This window comes from Trematomus bernacchii, unplaced genomic scaffold, assembly GCF_902827165.1.
Source record: "Trematomus bernacchii unplaced genomic scaffold, fTreBer1.1, whole genome shotgun sequence".
Classification (NCBI taxonomy): Eukaryota; Metazoa; Chordata; class Actinopteri; order Perciformes; family Nototheniidae; genus Trematomus; species Trematomus bernacchii.
Genome location: NW_022987689.1, coordinates 16333968 through 16357763, shown reverse-complemented (window position 1 = coordinate 16357763; position 23796 = coordinate 16333968). Strand labels below are relative to the sequence as shown.

The following is a 23796-nucleotide window of genomic DNA, read 5'->3' as shown; positions in this document are numbered from 1 at the left end:
TGTGCACAAACACTGTAAATAACTGTGGATTTCACAGCCATTTTTTACAGTGTAGGCTAGCTGTTTCCAGTCTGCTAAGCTAATCATCTTTTAGTTCTATCTACATATTTAGCATAGGCCTACATGTCTAAGAGGGGTATCAATGTTCTTTTTTTTAAGTCTTGATTATAAAGCAAATAGTTATACAATAATGTCAAACTATTCAGTTTAAAGTCACTGGATTTTACCTATTTACATAATATGAACTTTTGTGTTTTGCCAATTATAAATGTTAACATCTCTCTCACATCCTTTTCATAATAAGCTATAGTTATAGCATGCCTGTGGGGTTTAGCTGGCACATTGACCAGTGCCATGTGCAATTATATTTAGCATGTCAACTTCCTCAGCACAATTATTTTTGCTAAGCCACCTCTCAGGAGGGGACTAAAGATGAGCTTCATTGTTCTGATGACTAAAGTCAGCAACTCCTCACAGGCCACCTCTCTAATGATCAATTTAGTTAATTTAAAAATAACAAAACCCTTTCTATCTCCAAGGGAAATTAGACTAAACATCTCCCATATTACACATTACATTATCAGATTTTGTCATTTAAATGAATAGAATCACATTTGAATCATCTTTATCTTGCTATATTAATACCAGTTTGTGAACATTGGCAGGCAACTGTTTTTAGGCCTGTCTAAATCCTTTGTGTGAATTCTTCTTCTTTATGTGTTGCCTTGGAAACAGAGCAGCTTTTTGGAGAACAGCTAATCCAGGCAACATCACATTACAGAGTAAATAAACATATCGACAACTCACAGCAAGTCGAGGTGTAGAGAGGGATGCGTTGACCTAAGGATGTCAAAAGAAAATAATAATTCACAGAGTTGAGACTAAACATTAAATATTCTCAGAGAAGAAACTTGGTTGTTACTGATATTGGAAAAATGAATAAGGGTTCTGTATTTTTGATTTAATCAGTCACACAATGGAAAAATCATTTTGTTGTTTCAGTTGAGTTTTTTCTGTGGAGGTGGAGGACATTGAGCACTGACACAGGACCAGAAGTAACCAGAGTTGTTAGTGTTAGCAGTGTGCCAAATGCCTCCATGGATCAGACGCTGATGAATTTCTCGCCGATGCCAGGGGTATTTTTGGCTCTACATATCAAATGTCAGATGAGGGAAAATAAATCATAGTGAGCGGTATTCCAGCTCACACGCTGAGAGAGTCCATGCCTTTAGTCATAAAGATGTTTGGCTAGTAAATAGTGGAGTACCTTCATGCACTATGTTTGCACTTGCACAGTAATGAGGCATGTGCAGCACCTCCACCCGCACTGCTGCTATGCAAACTGTTGCTGTGGAGAGGAAGGGCAAACATTTGAGTGATGCATCTCACACACTTGGTTTCAGAGCATTGCTCCGTATGCGTGTTTTGCATGTACTTTTCATTGTGTTTCGCTTCCTGTCAAAATGTAAAACAAACACACTTATGACTGTGAACACACTTGTCGTGTGTCGTCCCCCCCCCCCCTAAAAAAAAAAACCCCAAGTCTGATCTTTCCGGCTGCCTTTAAGTAAGTTAGATTGTGTTTATATGTTCCTTTTGTTGTTTTAAAGAGAACGTTTGAATTCAGCACTGTAGGTAATGGTTATTCATCTTGACTTTTAGTAATAAATGATAATGTCTGTTCCCTAAATTAACCATTTGTTCCCTGTTTTGAAATTTTTTTTAGATTAAAGGAATCGTTTGGCGTAATACGTACAACGTCCTCGACAACTTCTGTAGTCCTATTCAGCCACTTGTTAACAACCATCGTTTTTCAGACACGTAAACTCTTCAGAAATCACCGTCGTAGAAGAAAACGTGATCCGTCTCTTAAATTTGTGTCAACCACAGACCTTATTTCCAGCTATTTTCCAAAATCCTATGGAGAGATCCCATTGGCTCTGAGACGAGGGAACCGGTAGTGGTAAAATGCTGACTCCCTTCCGGTTTTAGGACTCGTCACTGCACCACTCTATTGATATTGCAACCCGTTTGTAAAAGCCACAATGTATCGTTTTTGGATGTAGATACAGAGCCGAGCTAGATGTTTCCAGTCTTTGTGCTCTAAGGCTCAGCTAAGCTAACCAGTAGTATAAAAACAACATGTTGTAGTTTGACGAGGGGTCATGTGACTACTTTCAACAGTCACATTCAAACAGTTACTAAATCAGCCTACTATCACCTAAAGAACATATCTAGGATAAAAAGACTAATGTCACAGCAGGATTTGGAAAAACTTGTCCATGCTTTTATCTTCAGTAGACTCGACTACTGTAATCACAGGTCACAGGTCTCACTAAAAAATATATTAGAAAGCTGTAGCTGATTCAGAACGCCGCTGCTCGAGTCCTCACTGACACTAAGAAAGTGGATCACATCACTCCTGTTCTGAAGTCTTTACACTGGCTTCCTGTGTGTCAAAGAATTGATTTCAAAATACTGCTGCTGGTTTATAAAGCTTTGAATGGTTTAGGCCCAAAATACATGTCTGACCTCCTGCTAAATTATGAACCATCCAGAACTCTCAGGTCTTCAGGGACTGGTCAGCTTTCTGTCCACAGAGTCAGAACTAAACATGGAGAAGTTCAGTTATTATGCTCCAAATATCTGGAACAAACTCCCAGAAACCTGCAGGTCCGCTGCAACTCTTACTACTTTTAAATCCAGGCTGAAGACTTTTCTTTTTGTCGCTGCTTTTAATTGAACTATTCACATCTTAAACTGCACTGTAACTTTTATCCATGTATTTTTTCTTTTAGTGTTTATTTTATTATCTTTGCTTTTTAATGACTGATTTTAAATGCCATTTTCTTAATGTCTTTCATGTTTGTAAAGCACTTTGAATGGCCTTGTGTTGAAAGGTGCTATATAAATAAACTTGCCTTGCCTTACTTCTTGAAGAGTTGCTTCCTAAAGTCTTGTCTCTACTGCTGCACCCTTCTCTGGAACTCACATCAGACAGTCAACAACCCTATCATCCTTCAAACAAGCCTTCAAAACCCACATCTTCAGATTTGCATTTCCCTGTTAAACCCCCTCCCCCACATCATTACTCCTCCAGTTCACTGTTGTGTATATCTCATTTACTTCATTTCTTCTTTGTTTGTTGTTTGAATTGTACTTTTGTAAGGCGTATTTAGAAAAGCATTCAATAAATGGAATTTATCATTATTATTATTATTATTATTGGCCAACCAATTGACATTATTGATGCCTGCAAGTACTAACACTAATTAAAATAATAAACACTTTGACTTTAACTTGGGAGAATTTATTTAACTAAAAAACCTTTTCACAAAGTTAATTACAAAAAAAGAGTCCACACTTTTATTTCATTGTTATTTGCAGCACAGGAAATGTTGTCTGTGACTCATCTGTTCTACTTCACTGTGAGGAATTTCCCACATTATGACATGGAGACATTTTTAGATTTGACACTGACCTACTTACACATCAAAACTGTGTTGCTTCTGCATTTTACTATTGGAGTTTGAATGAGTGGTAAATACCAAGTTTTTAAATGTTGTGTTTGTGGGCTTAAATGAAAAATGTGTCTTTAGGACCACAGTTTGTTCCTAAATAGAAAAATAAATTAATAGAATAATCAGTCGTCCCATGTGCCCAATAACTAAAAACGATACGATAAAAAAATGGTTGTACCTAGAAGGAGCACAATCAAGTATTTGGAACTCAAAACCATTTTTAAATAAAAAATATAAACATAATGCTATTTTAGAAAAGTTTCTGTGTTTTTCTTAGTTTCTTCAAAAGTACACACTTTGAATATTGATAAGTGCAATTTTTCATGTGGTTAAAAAAACATTGCAAAGCTGTACTGTTAGATACTTACCCGAAACATATGCATACCACATTTCAAGACTTAACGTTGTGTTATTTTCTGCTTATCATACTCAATATAGTCTTGTTCCATTTCTGAGCATGGTGTTGGGACTACATGTAAACAGCACCTTTTAAAAAACTATTCAGAACTCATTCTGCTGTAAATGCAAAGCCAGTTTTATTAAAGTTTAAAACTAGTTGTCATTGAAGTGTTGGAGATCTCACACACAACAAAGAACAAACAGGAATCATGTGGTGTCTTTGACTCGGGAAACACACAACACAGGCTCCAGTGTTTTCACATGGGTGTCCGACTGAAGGACTGAGGTAATATTTGCAACCATGATCCTTCTTGCATTATGATCTATGACACACTTCCTCTCTGTCTGCAAATGCAACCTGACATAGTACTACAAAAAGGCTGCTTTGCACGGGTAGGTGTTAAAATAGTACGGTTTACAAAGGAGAGCTATTTTCACGGCTGCGCAGTGAAGCCTCCCTATGAGTCCAGAGGTCTTCTGCTTCACCTGCGGGTCCGTCGCCACCTTCCACAGGTTGTAGATATCCTCCACGTGACCATGCGAGGTCATCATCTGGTTATAGATACACATGTGATAGGGCGCTTTGCCCTCGCCTGAGAAATAGACGTGCTCTTGTGGTGACACGCCAACAGCATTGGCACAGATGCCCATGAACACATCGTCTATGTAAAGAGAGGCGTTTAGGGTCAGCGTGGCATGGTAGATTTTGTCCGCTACGTCCCTGGAGACGACATACCCGGCCCCGGCTGTGTAGTCGGGGTACGACAACCACTGGTACATCTCATACGACACGTAGTACTTGCTGTCTTTGCTGCGGATTGGCGGTGCCCCTCTGTGCACTCGACCAATCCAAAAGTCTGTGACCCCTCTGCTGCTCACGTCCTGCAGGTAGCTCACCAGGTTCGGCATGTGGACGAAGATGTCGTCATCAGCGGTCATGAGGAAGCGGGCGTGAGCGCAGTGGTTATGAGCCCAGTGGAACTGCATGATCAGCTTCAGAGTCAGGTTGTGGAAGGAGTCTAAGAAGTCCTGTTGGATCAAATCACCGTGGAGACCGTCCTCCTTGATGAGCTGCTCCTGAAAGCCAAATCTCTTGCTCCACGAGGGAACCTTGTTCCTGGCCTGAGGCGCTCCCAAGGCGAACACCACCTTTACCGTCACTCCCAGGGCGTTCTGGATGTAGGTCTCATTACCCCAGGTTGACCTGATGGCGTTCCGCCGCTCAATGTTCTCTGGGGAGGTCTTGACGAAGAGGAGCAGGAGGACATCCTTGCTGACGCATTTATCTGTGTGGTCCAGCAGGTAGGGGAAGTTGCTGAAGCTTTTAGCCTGCTCCCGGGGTATGGTGAGGCTCTTGTTGATGTAGGTGAAGCTGTTGACCAGGTAGCGGTAGGAGTAGGACTTGACGTGGCTGACCACACTGTTGTCCAGCTGCTCCCAGCAAACCATCACCACCGACAGCACCAGGCAGGTGGTCATCAGCTGCATAAACTGGCACTTTCGTATCCGGCGGAAGTTCACGAACATCCTGGAAGTCTTGTCACCCGTTGGCGGTGGTCCTTGTCTGGTTGGTGATGGCGGCAAAGCAGCTAGTTGTGCATCTTCTCGCAAGGAAGGAGGGGAGTTGGTGTTGAAGGTCAATATCGTTTTTCCGGTGCCTCAAATCAGCACTTGGTGGGTCTTCCATCCTAGACTTTCCGCATTCAGCAGGAGGCGGAGGCGATGGAGGGAGTCACTGGGTGTGCTGGGAAACATCCTCCATTGCAGAAGAATCACTCGAACAGTCGCCCGACAGCCGGGGATTCATCTTTCACCCATGAAGCCGTCTTCCTAGAATACTGAAAAGAAAAAGCACTCTTACTGGGGTGACATATCTATTGTTTCATTACTTCTTTTAAAAAGCGGATGCAAACATTTAAACCAAGCCTGCTTGGTCACCATTTCCTTATTTGGAAGCAGAGTCTCTATAAATAAATACCATGTTGAGAGATGATTTGGAAAGCATGTATTTTGTCATGTTCCACATTTTGCAAGTGTCTAACAGAGCAGCTTGCGGTTGGATAAATAGTTGTCTTTATAGTTGACCAATCTTCTTGGTCGAATGCACTTATTGTAAGTCGCTTTGGATAAAAGCGTCAGCTAAATGCAATGTAATGTGCATTCAACTAATTGTAAGGGTCATAAATAAATGATGTGCCATCAATAAAAGCCCTTAATCACTTCAGAGTGTGAATGCAAATAGAGACTACAAACATTGCAGTAGTAAGTTTATGTAGTAAAAAATATTGTAGTTTAAAAAACAAGTGCGCTCAGGACATTAGCAGCAGTTTGATGCTACAGTAACTTTTTCATGGTTGGATCTAGGACCATCGCGATTAAATCATCATCGTGAATTATTTTGTCTGTGACCATACCGAGCCCTTTCAGATCTGAACATGGCTACGCCCACATGTATTCAGTGTTTCAGTGCAAAAGTAGTAACGTTAGCTGAAAAGTCAAACGTTAGCAGGAGGGGTGAGAGGGACGGGTCGACTGAATACAAAAGCAAACGCAGCAAATCGCTGCCGCTCTATAATGGAAGGGATTTAAGGTGCAGACCCACTAAAATCGCTGAGAGTCATGGAAAGCATTCGGACACAATGGACAGAGTTAGAATACTTTGGCAGCACAATGCTGGACGAGAATAGCCTGCTTCCGGGCCTGGGCTAAAAGCGAGGGGGGATCATGATGGGCCCGGGCCTGGGACTCCCACCGCACCCCGAGAGCTTTTTAAACATCATTGGATGGCCCGCACCTAATGGGGCCACTGGCCCAGAATGCCTCTTCTCTGATAATAAGAGCCTCACCTTTGTTTCACTTTAACCCAGTTCTTTGTTATAAAATGCAGGGCAGTATACCATACTTTCCACTCTGTCGTAAATCTTTTTCAGTTAAAATGTCCTGCTCCTGTTAATGAATTGACGAGAGGTGATGCGTTTTTATGTTCTATTTAAGACAAGATCAGTCAATAAGTACTTTATTGATCCCAATTTGGGAAATGTTTGTGTTGCAGCAGCATAAAAAGACATGGGATATGGTGATAAGCATATACCTGCTGGACTGTGGCCAACACATTTTACATAGGAACCTAAGAGTACAAGGGGGGATTCATGTAATAACTTATAAAACCTTAAAGGTCCCATGTCCCCCTCCCCCTCCCTGTGATCCCACTGTGCTCTGATTGGTCAGCTCGCCCACTCTGTTCTGATGAGTCTACCACCGTTACAGCGGAACATCAGTGATTATGTGTTACAATGGCGTTAGCAACCAGAAAATGACACCAGTAAGGACAAACAGATGAGAATGCTGCGTGGGGTCTGGGTGCCGTGTTGGCGGGACGTTGCGCGGCTCGCTGCTGCGAGGAGCGGACAGTGTGAGCTGGGTTCATTTCTGGGTTAAACATGATTTTGTTGAAATTTGCTTTCTAGTGTTATCTGGGCCTAGAGTAGTATGGTTTGAATCAAATGAATACAAAAACATTTATTTATGTTCTTGGATTGTTAATAATGATGTATTAAAGCGGCCCTATTGTGCTTTTTGGGGTTTACCCTTTCCTGTACAGTAGTGTGTTATATAGCCGCTGCGAGGCTCCACTATATGGGCTCAGAACAGTCTCATAATACACACATGCACACAGAAGGATTCACACTTGTATTTCATGATCCGCAAAAGGATTCACACTTGTGTTTGTCAATGCACACACAAATGTGTTCCGTTTCATATACATGTAAATAAAATCCAAATACAGAAAAAGGTTTTACATATGTATTTTTGATCCTCACATATTTGTTTTCCGTTTAAAACCTCTGCACCTGCAAACACAAACCGCTTTCTGTGCATGGATCGCTGTGCATTCGTGTGTGGGTTTTTTGAGACTCCCCTGACGGTCACCCGATTCGTACTTGTAATTTTTTCTATCTATAGCCAATCAGATGTCTCCTTCATTCTAAGCCAATCACATCAGCGCGCCCCCACGAGGGTAGATTTCTTGCGTTCATGACGTAGCGCTTCATGTACGCATTTTGCGCTGTCCGGAGCTGACAGGTCCATGGAGCCTGCCTGCAGGCGCTAATCTCAGGACACTTCCACTCTCAGTACATTGCCACTTTCCGAGCAGGAAATGCACGCAAATACAATCTTTTATATTATTAAGGTACAGTGCCACTTTCCGAACCATTAATGAATGCTTGTGTACACAAAAACGGCAGGCAAAACCGTTTTAAATGTGTGTTTCCTGTATGGCGAATACAGCTGCTTTATGTCTGTATGAAGTTGTTGTGAGTGTGGAGGGAGCAGCTACAGGTTAGCTTAGCCTAATCGATCAGTACCCTACGAAGCCAGTGCTAGACAGTGAACTGTCAACGGGGGGAGCCCCGCCGGTCATTATCGGCCGATATTCACTCTTAATAGTTTGATCGGTGCTCTCTATAAAGGCCGATCAGGAGAGCTGGATCTGATCAATATGGACATAAACGCGAGTGAAGTTTTAGCGAGCTGCATGAGAAACTGACGGGCTGTCAGGAGAGAGGGAGGGAGAGAGGAAAAGAGATGATCCTTACTCCCGTGTTATTAGCCAAATCCGGTCATAGTCCGGTAATTACCTGCTAACGGAAACTCAGCTACACAATTCTTCTTCTTATTATTATTATTGAAACATGACCGGTAAGTTTCAAATTTGTCCGGTAAAATAAATTCTGTCCGCGGAAACCCTGCTCCGGACAGCGCAAAATGCGTATATGAAGTGTCATGAACGCAATAAATCATACCCTCGTGGGGACGCGCTCATGTGATTGGCTTAGAATGAAGGAGACATCTGATTGGCTATAGATAGAAAAAATTACAAGTACGAATCGGGTGACCGTCAGGGGAGTCTCAAAAAACCCACACACGAATGCACAGCGATCCATGCACAGAAAGTGGTTTGTGTTTGCAGGTTCAGAGGTTTTAAACGGAAAACAAATATGTGAGGATCAAAAATACATATGGAAAACTTTTGTCTGTATTTGGATTTTATTTACATGTATATGAAACGGAACACATTTGTGTGTGCATTGAAAAACACAAGTGTGGATCCGGAAATACAAGTGTGAATCCTTTTGCGGATCATGAAATACAAGTGTGAATCCTTCTGTGTGCATGTGTGTATTATGAGACTGTTCTGAGCCCATACCACGAGCACCCGCCCCCAGCGCGTCACAGTTTTGCCGCTGAGAGAGTGTGTGTATGTGAGGAGCTCCACGGATTGGTCCATTTGGATATGGGCACGTCACTGTACTCAGGAAGAAAACAATGGAAACAGATAAATCCCCAACGAGGCGTTCTGGGGCAGCATAGACAGGTCTTTTCTGTGTTAGAGTTTTACTCCCTACAGGGTGTACTTTGAGGGTTTGTGACTCCGCAGACCGTTTACATGCAGAAAACCTTCATAACACACAAGGGGACGGGGAATAACCAGAAAAGCATGACATGGGACCTTTAACTTCAAAGGGTTGGTTAATTGAATTACTGTGCACAGAAAACATTGTGCAACTATTTTCCCATTTTCTCTGGAAAAACAAGTTGATGTTGCAATCGTATTCAAGCTCCTTGCATAGAGGGAGTGGCAGAGCTCCAAGAGTTACACAATCACCAAAGTAATTCAGTTAGTTGGTTAGAATTTGGGTGGACTGGCCCTTTAAAAGACGAGGTATGTCCAGCTGTCCAGGCCTGTAACACGCCTTTTTTTGCCTCCTGTATTATACTCATATACACACACCACATTTTCCATTTACAATAAAATACTTTTTTTTGCATTGACAATCTTTTGTTTTGGTCTAGTGGGAAGCAATGCTAACTCCCTTTTTTGCTGAAGAAGTAAAACAAACACAAGAGATAGTTAACTGAAGTGAGACCGGGCTCATGTGACAGGTGCAACGTCATTGGACAAAAATGTGGCTATGGTTAATTACTACAGCATTTTTCCAGCATAGAATAGTACCTCATATACTTTAACGTTTCCCTTCAATATGTATTACCAGTTTCCTGAGATAATTATTATTGGATTGTGTGTTCTAGTAATGTAGCTGAGTGAGGGTGTTGCCCCTTTACATCCTGTCAAAACTCCACTCTACCACATTGAGAACAAATACAACCATGCATCCTGTCCCCTCTGTCTCAGCTGCATCTAAAACAAGCGCTCTGAGAGTGAACCACAGCACTAGCATATTTCTAAAGTCACCGTTCGTATAAATAGATTTGAAACACACAGAGGGGAGGGAGGGAAGGGAAAATCACGCCATCACTCGTACTGATCACTCCAACACTCACCGGTAAAAAAGGAGAAGAAATGTGTGTGTGAATCCAAGCAACAGTGTCCTTTTTCCAATGAGTCTTCTTGACAGGTCCTCCTTTATGTTTGAAGTTTACTTTTCCTCAGCTGTCAGAGTGTGTCAGAAGGAGCCTCCTGTACCTTGTCAAACTGCTCCTGTGTGTGAATCTGTGTTTTCTGATCCTCCCTCTGCCCTGTGTGTGTGTGTAGACTGTAAGTTACTTGTTCATGTGCTGGTTGCTTTGGTTCTATCCCCTCCCACAGTCCTTTCCTCTGTCAGTGTGGGGGTGGTCTGCGGTCAGGGTGGGTGGATGTAGAGTGAGGGGGGAGGAAATGATGAGAAGGCCTGCCTCATCTTTGTGCTCTGCCTGTTGACACCCAAAAGGTGGGAGGAGTATCTGACTCAAACAGAGGTATTCTTTCAAATCTCTATACCAATTTAGGTGCTATTGAATACATTAATTTAAGTTGTCCGCACTCTCAGGGGAATATCTCCGCAATGGAGCGAGCTTAAATTTCACTTTCGATTGCATGATATAGCCCAGCGCAACACCTTCGTCATCACACATGTTGCCACTTGTTTGTACCATTTTGGCTCTGTTCTAGAAAAACGATGTGTTTTTTAGGATTTCAAGAAGCATATAGAACAAACAATGGATGTATTTTATGAACATGTATCGATGCTGGAAGTAGATTTAGATGTTTTAGGAGTGACATAGAGATTATTATCTAATATATGCATCCAATGAAGCATTGCATGAAGTCTGTTGATCCCGATTAACGTAACGTTGTAAGAAAGCAAAACGAACCTTCAAGAAAGCTTTTACTCTCAGACTGGGTGTAATTGTGTAGCGTTGCTTACCTCCAGAAGGACTTTTAGCTGTTTCCCAGTAGAGACTAGAGAGAGCTGTCAGAGCGGTTCCTCTCAGAAGAGCAGCAGTGGGTCACAGAAACGGCTCTCAACCGCTCTCAACTGATCTTCACTCCCTGACCGTTAGCGCCAGTTAAAAACCATGTTTTAAACCACTTTGTTATGTTTCAACCACTGCTGTCTCGCAGTTCCTCCGTGTCCCGCCCTCTCTGTCTGTCACAGTATGTCTGTCTGTCTGTCTGTCTGTTTGTCTGTCTGATTTGTTCGCAGTATGGCATTGATTTTAATATTAAGTATAACGCCAAGAAGAGTAGCATCATGATTGTGCGAAGTAAAGAGGATAAAAAGGCTGTATTTCCTAATTTTATTCTCAGTAGCAACATTCTTCTTGTGTGCAGTGAGATTAAGTAGGCCTACCTTGGTCATTATATTTCTGATGATCTTACAGATGACAAAGACATCCATAGACAACGCTGCAAACTGTATGCCCAGGCAAAATGCGGAAATTTCACAAGTGCTCTGTAGATGTCAAGGTATCACTTTTTAAAGCTTTCTGTACACCATTGTACACGGCTCACTTGTGGAGTAACTACAAGGCTAGAAGCATGCAAAAACTAAAAGATGCTTTACGGTTGCTGGTGAGGGTACCAAGATGGCACAGTTTGTTAACTTGGGGGTACCTACCTGTCAAGCCCTTTTAAGAAATGTAACGTACAAATTCATGTGTCGCCTAGAAGACTCTGACAATCATGTTATCTCGATTTTAATTAACCCTGTGAAGAGTTCTACTCGGTTCTCTTCCATGATTTGGAGACATTGGCGCAATAGCCTCCACAGACAGTGAGCATGTGTGGCTAGCTGTAATTGGACTGATTTTATGTTTTTTATCTGTTTGTTTTTTTTGTTTTGTGTTTAGCTTTTTAATCTTATTTATTGATGTGTATCTTGTCATTCTGTATGTGATATGGACCTTGAGTCTGAAATAAAGATTGAATTGAATTGTCTGTCTGTCTGTCTGTCTGTCTATCTGTTTGTCTGTCTCTCTCAAGCGGCAAACTCTGGGGCAGAGCCGGGACACCAATAAGGAAGTGCCACAAACTGCAGTTCATCTATTGGCATATAGGCGATGACTGCAGAAAGGATCAATTTCCATAGACCCCCATGTTAAAATGCCCAACTTTACAGCAGAAATAAACATGTTTCTACCCCTGGATGCAATAAAGATTATTCGGGATATAGTTAGATTCCACCTTCATGATTATGAATTGGTGAGGGAATTGTTTAACATGACCCTTTTATTTATATTAGGTCTTAAAGTTTTTGCATAAATTAGGGCGTGGTCACATTGAGTGACAGGTCTGTCAAGTGACTGCTGCTGTAAGCTTCTTGTCTCTCTGCTAGCTGCTCCGTGAAGCTAGCAGAGAGACAAGGACTCTGCCTGCTCAGTTCATCCAGGGAACACAACTTGAACTAGGCCGTGTTTGTTTGTTCTTCATGCTTATATATCGGACTATTGTGACTCGCTCTGCGGTTAAAACAGACGGTGCATGAATGCGGTTTTGCATTAATTTCTATTTGCCTCACTTTATGAGCTTCACAACACCTATGCCTTGTACCGCAGAGTTTGCAACGTCACAAATAAATGGGGCCAATCTTCAGTCAGATGTGAATGTGTAATCTAACATTTTCAGTAAGAATAATGGACAAAAGGAGTGCAAATACAAATTCAATTTATTGAAATGTGAACCAAACGTTAATCAAAAATGTTTTAAATAAAAAGCACATATGGACAGAAGGTGTAAACCTATTAAATGTATAAGTAAACACATTTAGTCAAATAAAGTGACAGACTAGGCCTGTGCAGTTGGTATCAGCTATGCCCAGCATGGGCTCCTCCATCAGGCCTGGTCCTCCTCGCAGAGGAAAGACCCTCAGTCCTCTCCAAACTAACAGACTGGACGTCCATCACACGGAGGTTTCTCCCTGAAGTCTCTGCAGCTCTCTGGACACCACGCTGTCTCAATCCGTCCACACTGAATATGAGAGGGGAAAAATGAAAATAATAAATGCTTTACACAATAAGAAATATAAAAGTGAACCGTTGAGTTGCTCAGTTTTTTTTAGATTGTCAATACTATTACTGTATAACTAATATCTCAGGTTAAGAGGCACATTCAAATAAAGATTGGTCTTTAAATACATTTTGTCTTTTGAATTCTTTGTCTAAAGTCAAGGATCTAGAACTGGTACTTGTAGTTTTAATGATACAGTCTGTTTATAATGCTGTTTGGAGGAGGCATCACAGGTAAGAGCACTAACTAGCTACCATCACATGTACCTTAGCTTGACTTAAATGTATTAAACTTATAATTAAAGGTGGGGTAGGTAAGTTTGAGAAACCGGCTCGAGATCGCTAGAATTTGAAAATCGACAACCGGAGAAAATCTGCCACTTCCTTACAGAGCCCCTCCTCCAACACACACGAACGCGCACATGACCAATGTGGGCACGAGATAAGTTTGTGCACAGATGGAAGGCTGACAGGCAGGTAGGCCATCCAGTTATTTTAGCCGGGCCGGCTAAAATGATTGGTCGTACTTTTTACAGTATTACGGCTTCCACAGATGACATTTTTTTATGGATTTTTTGTCAAAGCACTTAAGATATTCATTGCTATCGGGATGTTAAGAGCATCCCATGGAATATAACAAAAAGTGTATCTCGAGCCGGTTTCTCAAACTTACCTACCCTACCTTTAAGTGATAGCAAAATATAAATAAATAATGTCATGCAAACAGTGTTGAATTTAGCACAATTGCATACAAACGTCAAGGGATTTTAAGATTCTGAAGTATTATGCTAAAAACTCAATAACTTAGATTATTATTTATAGTTTTGCTGAATAGTTTCATGTCCGCTTACCTTAGAAACATAAAATGCGACGGCAGTGTGCAGACAGGGAGCATGTTAGCTTAGCTTGGTAGCTTCAGCTAGCTCTGGAACTTCCAGCTCAGTGGCAGGAGATCCCGCCTTGACTCCGCCTCTTTGCCCTTATTTGGAGCAGGCTGGAGCAGGCGGGAGTTGGACTCTGACGTCACTGTCGAGCCGTTAGTGGCCAACTCCGCCTACTAAGGGCTTCTCTGCAACTCTGCAGAATCCTATGGGTGACGTCACGGACCCTACATCCATTTATATATACAGTCTATGGTCTCTCTATGTCTCTCTCTCTATTTATTTAGCTAAAATGGTAATCCAACTTCTGGTGAAGCTGGTACACCAGCATGGTCTTGCTGGTGATACAGCTTCAGCCGCAAGACTGCTGGTAGACCAGCATAACTACCAGCTTCACCAGCAAAAACCAGCAAAGACCAGCAAAGACCAGCATGAATTCCTTGCTGGTCTGGTTTTTTCAGCAGGGACATCACTTCTTTTATACCTAAAAATACCATGCTGGTATACCAGCTTCACCAGCAACACCATGCTGGTCTACCAGCCTTTTGCGCCGGCAGACCAGCATAACAACCAGCTTCACCAGCATAGACCAGCATGAAACAGCATAAACCAGCAAAGACCAGCAAAGACCAGCATGAAATCCATGCTGGTCTATGCTGGTTTTTTCAGCTCTGGGGGGCCAAACGGCTCCGTGATTACGCCCTATAACGATCATTTCCTGCTAACGATGACGCAATAGCCCCAGTGTTTCGAGCTAGGTCCCGGTATCTCGCAGGACAGTGCACCCAGCAGGAGCTTCCAGCTAGATTTGATCGATATGGACATAAACGCGAGTGAAGTCCAATCAGACAGGAGAGGAGACACGCAGCTCTGCATGATAACCTGCAGCTGTGATGGAGCGATGAGCGGAACAAAACACACACTTCAAGTTAGATCATCACCCTTAGCTATTTTAATTACCTCTCAACTCAACCCTGCTGAAAAAACCAGCATAGACCAGCTTAAGATGGTTGCTGGGTTTTGCTGGTTTTAGCTGGTGTTAGGCTGGTTTAGTTGGTTTACCAGGCTGGACAAGCTGGCCAGGCTGTTCTTGCTGGTTCAAGACCAGCCTGGTCAGCTAAACCGGTTTTAGCTGGTAGTTAAAGGGGACCTATCATGCAAAATGCACTTTTGTACGTCTTTTATACATGAATATGTGTCCCCGGTGTTCCAGGGAACTCACCAAGTGTCAGAAAACACAACCCTCTCTATTTTCCTTCATACCCAAATCTCTAAAAAAGGGGCTGCAACGGATCTGATAAAAACTGATCCAGATTTGAACACTGTCCTGACGTCAGGACGGTGGCGCTACGGCTATTGGGCCAACTCCACCAATCAGGAGGAGACAGCCACGGCCATTGCCGTTCGAAAGCGCTGGAGACGCTGTAGTACATATGCCAGGCCTGTAAGTGGCGCTGTAGTCTGCCACAAAAGCAGCGAAGAAGACTTGGTTACCATGGTTACCCTTCTGTTTATTCTCCGCTGTGGCTTTCTTTCTCCCTCCCCAAGGCAAGCGTTTGCTCCTGCTGCAATGCAATCCCTTCCCTGTCAAGGCAAGCACTGTAATTCTCTCCGGTTAGTCCACCAGCAGATGACAAACACCCACCTCTCCGCCTCTTCCAAGGAACGAGGGGACCGTGCAGCAGAGTTTCAGTTTCAGTTTGTTTCGCCGGTCAAGATGTCCGTTAAAGTTTAAATCTTCCGGACAAAATTAGAAAAGTGCCGGTCAAAGGTCTTCTTTGTTATTTATTGAGCTTTAAAACAAATGAATAACGACTCTACATAATAAAACACGGAGGACGGAGATCTCTTTTTCTCCCCCTCTTCTGACAGCCCAGCAGCTGATCAGAGCACGGCTCACCTCTCCTGCAGGGGGGCGTGGTCAGCAAAATCAGACCCGTAGACAGCAAACAGCACATAGAGCGAAATGAGGCATGGCTAAAATGCATGATCTGTTTGGTATTTTGAAAACAGAAACGTATAAATATACCTTATATAGGTATGGCCCTACAATATATCATTTAAATATAGCATGATAGGTTTCCTTTAAGCTGGTCTATGCTGGTGAAGCTGGTATTTATGTTGGTCTACCAGCAAAACTGAAACAGACACAGACAGACAGAGAGGGCGGGACACGGGGGAACGGCGAGACGGCAGTGGTTGAAACAAAGCGGTATGTTTTGACTGGCACTAACGGTCGAGGAGTGAAGATCAGTTGAGCGTTTCTGTGACTCCGCCCAGCGGCTGCTCTTCTGAGAGGAACCGCTCTGACAGCTCTGTCTACTGGGAAACGCACTAAAAGTCCTTCTGGAGGTAAGCAACACTACACAATTTCACCAAGTCTGAGAGTAAAAGCTTTCTCGAAGCTTCGTTTTGCTTTCTTAAAACGTTACGTTAATGTTAATGTCTTTGAGGTAACGTGCCTTTGTGACGTGCAACAACATTAACATTAACCTTTCTGTTGGTCGCTTGTTAGCAGACCCTTCATGCGATGGCAGAGCGAACAGGTACAGGCAGGGCCCATAGTGATAGCCCTATAGTTTAAATCTACTACCCGCAAATAAACATATGGACATGGGTTACTATTTAAAACAAATTGTAAATGTATTTAGGAACCTATCCATGTAATCTTAAGTGGGGGTGGACCTCAAATCCTCTAGGGGGTTCTGGGGGCATGCCCCCGGTAAGATATTTTTCTTTTATTTTGGAGTTAAATGCATCAATCTGGTGCATTTTGAGGGGAAAATAAAGAGACTAGATCTATGGGAACACCTATATGAAACAGAACTGTATACATTTCAATAATCATAAAATCATGGCCATAACCAATAACATACCATTTCCAATATGAAAAAACACTGAAACTTGTTTATTTATTTATTTTTGGTTCATTTATAGTTGTGAGTGTGTCTGGGCTCCTGAACCAGCCTCTCCTGTCTCCCTCCTCTCTTCTCCTCTTTGAGGCAGCAGCAGAGACTAGTTTTAGCTCTCAACAAGTTTTAAAAGTGTATCTTACCTTTTTTCACCTAGTTAACTTTTTTTAATTCATGCATATTTTACTAATCACTCCCCCCTCAAATGGAAATATGTGTTTACAAAAATGGTGACCAAACCGTTTGAGACCCACTGAGAACTTAGACTAAGTTAACTATCTAAACACTCAGAGAGTCCTTTACCTCACCTGAGCTGAGGTTATCCCGAGCTTGAATGACACACAGAGACCAATCGAGGGCTTTGATTTATGATCTGTATGACAGTGGCCATGTCGGCAGGCCACATCATGTAGACAGCCAGTCACCCTGTGTGAGGCAGACCCACATTTGTGCAGCGTTGCGTTCACAATACATACAAAATATCCTCAGGCCAGCAGACCACTTAACAGGCCAGGCCATCGGGAAACCTCCCGGTCCTCCCGATGGCCAGTCCGGGACTGGGTACAGGAGGCGTAGGGCGAGGGATCATTGTCCACAAGTTAATCGATCGCAGATGGCATCGTGGTCGCGGTCACAAAAAAAAAAGAAGAAAAAAAAATGGGTCGTGAAATATACTTGGGCGGCCGTTAATATACCTGGGCGGCCCGCCCAAGTATAGTCTATGTGTGGGAAAGCTGTACTTTGTGTGGCAGCTCGCTTAATACAAAGAGGGTTTTTGTGCTTCATTGTAAACTTTTCTTACAAATGTGTGTTAATCTACCTGAAATTGTAGGGACAGTTTTTTTCTACTCAATGATACAGACCATTGTTGAGGAGATGCAAAACATACTGTAAATTAGTTGGGTCCGACATATACTTTGAGTAATGTTACTTTGCTGCTAAAAAATGAAACATTATCAGATGAGGACATCACCAAAGTGTGTGAGTCTGTCAGGGGATTTGATATGTTCTTTGCATGTCGTACACACTGCTCTGGTATTAATTAAACATATAATTGTAAAATGTAAGTCTCCCGCTCTTGTCATCGTTCAGGCTTTGCATTTGAACTCCTATGACTGGTTGCGGACTTGAAGGGAACGACTTCCTGGCCTTCCTGACATCCAGGAAAAAGGTGAGATTCTAAGTTATTTATGGTATTGAGTTTGAATTTAGCCTTTGGAAGGTATTTTCCAACAGTGCATTGTAAAGACTGAAAAAACAGGCTCAGGTTAAAGCTTGACATGATTTGGTCTTTTACTTAAGAGGATGTTTGTCCTCCTGTCTTCTCTTATTTCCTTATTTTTCTTTCAGGTGTAACATCTACCAATGGTTGTACATGACATAGACCTCCTCCACCTCTTTGCTGTCCTACTATTCAACCCTCCTGATCAGAGCCTTTCCTAAATAGTGGTAAGTTGTTTTCAGAGTTGGGTGTGTTACTGTAATAATATTACTTTTGTCGGTAACGGAGTAGTGTAACGCGTTACTTTTATAATTCAGTAATCACACTACAGTTACTAACATTGCCCCGACACGCGTTACTTCGTTATTTTATAAAATCAGTCATAATCACACTGACAGACAAGAGGGGTTTCCGCCGCAGGTTTATATGTACGTAATCTGCGCGACTTGCGCGTCCACATCTCCACGTGCAATGCTGCATAAACATGGCTGAGTCAGCGATAACTTTCGAGGGGTGGAGGTATGCCCATTATTTTGAGTTCGTCCGAAGAATAGACAGGAATGTGACGGTGAGGTGCAAACTGTGTCCAGGCCAGAAGCTGTTATACACTGCTGTAAACACCACGTCAAACCTCAACAAACACCTGCAAAGAACACATGCTAAGGTGAAGCTAATAGCTAAGGACCCCGAACCCAGAGTGAGGATGTTGTGAGTGCGCCGCCGACTCCGAAGCAGCAACAATTAGAATTTGGAGGACCGGTAACCAAAGCAGAGATGGACAGGCTTGTAGCATCCTTCATAGTAGAGGAAATGTTGCCCATTTGCACAGTGGAATCACCATCGCATCGTTCAGAGATATACTGCGCAAAATACAGATAGCAGGAGACAGAGGACAGCCATGGTCAGAGCTATCTGGATCAGTCTTATGCGACAATGGAAACTGAACTAAAGAGAACATTTGAAACTTTAGCAGTCTGCGTGATCTGCCTGCTGGGAGGGGCTGGCCGGCCCTGCGAGTAAAGTAACGAGTAAAGTAACGAGTAAAGTAACGAGTTACTTTATGTAGAGAGTAACGAAGTAGTGTAATATATTACTTTTTTTTAAAGTAATATGTAATATGTAATATATTACTTTTTTTTAGTAACGACCCCATCTCTGGTTGTTTTACAGTTCAGTGTACGTTAATTTAGCAACTTAATGCTTTACTGCTGTTGAATAAACCCTATATATATACATCCATCAGCAATCAATAAAACAAATCATCCAACACAAAATAGAAGAAATCTGGACCTATTCTATTTCTTTTTATACAACAGCATCTATTGGGACTGCTCATTGATGTCATCAAAAGCCATTAAGTCAATCAATCAATCAATGTTTATTTATATAGCCCAATATCACAAATGTTACATTAAGTCTAGCTTTTGTAGTCGGCCTCTCAGAATGTTTATAATTTCTTTGTCTCTTAACATTCCTATAATCATTTGTTTTTTTATTGTTGATATTGTTTTGTTCTTTATTTTTGTTGTGAGAATCACTTTGCAATTGTGTAAGTGCTATATAAATAGTTATACTAATATTATTGTTGTTACCATCATTACTATTATTAAAAATGTTTTCGTTGTTTTCTTTATTCATCGCTGCAGAAAGGATCATGCCAGCCCACATCAAACACCTGATCAAGAACTTGTGAATCTTCAGGCAGAAAAGATGAAAACACCTGTTCAAAGTTCCAGTTCCCTGTACATGGAACCATGCATGTACTCTGTTCCACATGTCTTCAGTCAGTTCTGGACCCCATGACTCGGACACTAGTTCTACCAAGGCTCATTAGAGGTAAGCAGTGGTAGGAGAGTGGAGTTATCTTTGTATTTAGGCTGCAAGTCGACAAGAATAGATTACAAATCGCTTAAAAAATGGTTCAGACAAGAGGCACCATGTGTTACGCAGGTGTGGCGCTGATATAGTTTATATAATATGCGGTTGAACTTTAAAATTAAATGATTTCCGGTGCAGAGACAAACACTCGAGGTGGATGTATAAAGTACATACTGGTGTTAATAAAATATAGCGTGTATCCCTCAATTTATCGACAATAAGAATGACAATACATACTTCCGGGTGTAAAGTAATATATCTATCATACTGTAGATCCTACACATCCACTGGAGGTAGATTCTGAAAGTAAAATATACACTTCTCACTAGAAATGTAATCATAAAGCATTATTATGGCCAAACTATCCTACAATTCAGGATTTTCCACTGAAAAAAGTGTTGGATTCAAGATTCAAAGCTTTTATTCTCATATGCTCAGCAGCTACAGTGTAGAAATGTCAATGAAATTCTTCTGACCTGAGCTCCTCCAACAATGCAACATATATAATAAAATACAAAAATACAAAATAAAAAGTAGTGCAAAAAGTTTATATACATGTAATATAATAGAATATGATATTTACAAGAACAGAATATGAAATTAAATAATGTAAATTAAGAAAAAAATTAAATACGGTGTATTGCGTGGATAATAGACCCAATCACAGTGAATGTTCAAAACTAAATTTGATACATTTTTCATCTCACAGTGTACATATTTAAGTAATCATAACACAAAGCTAAAAGTTAATCTGTTTTTCCTTTCTCTTTTCAAGAGTGCTTCAGAGGATGGCTGAATTCACAAAACGTGGAGAAGACCGAGAGGGAAAAGTTGGCCGGTTACTACATTTCACAAAAAATACAAGACCTTGTGAAAAGCGGAAAGAAACAGTTGAAGGAAACTGCTTAAAAATATGAAGTAATGGGTGTTGTGAAAATGTTTTCAAATTTGTGTTAATGTTCATTGTGTGTTATAAATTATTTTCCTGCTTCTAATCATTTGATGTATGAGTATTTATTTACAGACAATACATTCTATACATTCTGGTACCTTTCTGGTAAGGTAGGTGCTCTGATCTGAAATGATACAGTAGATGTTCATTGAGCTACTGCAATTGGGTGAGAGTGTTTCATCATCATATATGACCAGCTTAACCATCAAGTAATCCCAGCTAAAGTTCAACTCAAGATCATACCAGTCTGACCAGCTAATGGTGACCAGCGTGGTCACCTTGAGTGACAGGTCTCTGCAGTGAGTGCTGCTTCTAGCTTTCTGTCTCTCTGCTAGTAGCTCCGTTAGCTCAGTAAGCTCCAGGATGCTACATGGGCTCAGCTGCAAGGCTGATGCAGGGAACACAACTTGAACTTGTTGATGTGTTTGCTGTGTTGGTGCCTGGTGGAGTATTCTTCATTTAAATATCGGACTTATCTTATGGCTCTGTGCGGTTAAAACAGGCCGTCCCTGAATGCAGTTTCTTCGGTAAGTGAAATTCAAGCACTTTATTTCTTAAGGGGAGGGACTTCGCCACTCTATGGGACGGACACGTTTCTGCCTATTGCGTGTGGACCTTTATATATACAGTCTATGGTGTGGACGGAATACTTTTTTGATAACGATTTCGGTGCGTTTCCGTTATCGTCCTCGTGTGGCTGCAGCCTTATTTGGCAACCAACGGAGAAGGCCCCTGTTGAAGAAGAAGAAATGCAGGTTTCAGCCACTTAATGACTTTTATCATCCTCTGACTTCTCTTACAGCATCACCAGGTGAAAAGTGTTTTATTTATCCAGTAAAATATGTCAACATAATAACAAATCTGACTGTTTTATACACTGTTTGTGCTAATACCTACAAAGAATAGTGCACTACAATGTCACACTGTCCCCAGAGAGCATTGTTAGTTTCCTGTGTGAAACCAGATGTCAACATTGACTTTGTTTTCGCAACTTCCCACTTCCCTGTAACCTCACTTCTGTTGTAATTGTAACCCAAACACCGATCTCTTGTTTGCTGGACGTTCTATGGAAACTGCTCCAAAAATGCCCCAGAAATTACTTTTACAGATTCAATTTCATTAGATACTGTATCTATTTGTTGAGGTTACATAGATTTTCCAAATGTGCTAAAGACGTTCCTTGTTCCAGGATGACCCGTCCACTCTCTACTATTCCACACTCATTATTTTGACCGAAACGTGACAAAAGCCACCCAGTTAAGGCATATCCATGCCCCATTTCCGTGTCTTTATGGATTATGCAGCGTATTAGGAACCATGTGTAAAAAAATCCTGGTGGTTTGTCTCTACTCGTTTTCCATTTAGTGCAGGCAGACACAAACTAGCGGGCTCCAAACTGACAAACCTTCTTCCCTGCAGCTGCTGAGTTTCACCTGAGAGTTTAGAGAGTGGTGCAGTAGATGGATATCTAAAAATATACTAAGTGACCTGATTAGGAGAAATGCTTGTCAGGAGGTCACGGATGTAGGAGACTACAGTACAAGACAGTCAGGTCCTGCTGAGCACATGACTAATAATTCATCATGGGATTATTCAAGGAAAGTGTAAAAAAAGAGGTATGTTAACCTTGTGTGCACACTTTCTCACAGGAAACTCATGTTTGCAGAACTTGTTTCAGTTGATTGTGCTATTTTTTGAAAGAATGAGACATTTTAACGTGAAAAGGTTAAAAGTTGCTGTTATGATTCCCGCTCTTATTCCCTTCCTCATAAAAAAAAGCATAGTAAAGTTTAGTTTTTGAGATGGTTTCATACTTTATTTCAATCTGTTATCTAAATTATCTGGATTAAATACAAAATGCTATTAATGTACTTTTATGTCTATACTAACTGTGAGAAGTACATATTTCCTTCAACGCTCAACTCCATTCAAGTGGAGAAATTGCTCGGAAGATGTTTTAGGTATTCATATATTCTTTATTTTTTAAATATCCTTGTTAGTTTCAATTCCTATTATGGGGATACTACTGAAATGCTTTTTAAAGGATGCATGAAATCTTGGTTGAGTTTGAAGTATCACCCTCTAGACACCCCTGTGTAAATGGAGAGGGAGCCATTTTAATAAGAAATGGATGGGAAATTCTGAGATTTCTTTTTTAAATGATCGGTTGTTCCTTCCGTACTATCAATTTAGCTTTATGTCTGGGAAGATATGCAGTATAGTTTAATTTTAATCAATTTAGCTATTCCAACTTTAAGCGCATAATTATTTTTATATATTCAGCAAGTATGTGCACCTATTACAAGGGGTCAGAAATTGCTGTCGATTACAAAAAATCTAAAAATAATAGTTTCAGTTAACGTTTTTACTACTTTCTCCTAACAGTATTTTGCTTCTGAAATGATTCATTTAATATTTTAATACCGTTTAAACAATTTTCAGCTACATTCAAACTACAATACAACTCCATCATCTTTTAACTGAAGACATTTTCTACTGACATCTGTTCACACTGTTTGGGTTCATTCCAGTTTTTGTTAATACATTTTACGGTCTGATATGTTTGCTGTGATGATAATCCTGAGTAAATAGTTTAGATAATGTTCAAACACTACCCACCCATTATGTGAAGGTTGATTCTTTCAAATATCAAAATGCATTATGCAAGATTGATGAACACTTCCCTGAACATAAACAAAAGACCTGTAGTTCTCGTCCTCCAATAGTACAACAGCAATTAATG

General features: G+C 41.3%; 1 protein-coding gene across 2 annotated transcripts; it reads right to left on the bottom strand.

Annotated features, from left to right (window-relative positions):
- Window positions 1-3351: 3351 nt before the first annotated feature.
- LOC117488738 (lactosylceramide 1,3-N-acetyl-beta-D-glucosaminyltransferase A-like) lies at window positions 3352-11351 on the bottom strand. 2 transcript variants are annotated; one of them, XM_034137804.1, is made up of 2 exons: window positions 11129-11351; window positions 3352-5758 (listed from the first exon to the last, which is right to left on the bottom strand). In XM_034137804.1, the coding sequence occupies exon 2, from the start codon at window positions 5445-5447 to the stop codon at window positions 4290-4292; it is 1158 nt and encodes a 385-aa protein (XP_033993695.1). In that variant the 5' UTR covers window positions 5448-5758; window positions 11129-11351; the 3' UTR covers window positions 3352-4289. The 2 variants fall into 2 exon arrangements, with proteins under 2 accessions (XP_033993695.1, XP_033993694.1); XM_034137803.1 differs by lacking the exon at window positions 11129-11351 and adding an exon at window positions 10266-10559.
- Window positions 11352-23796: the final 12445 nt, after the last annotated feature.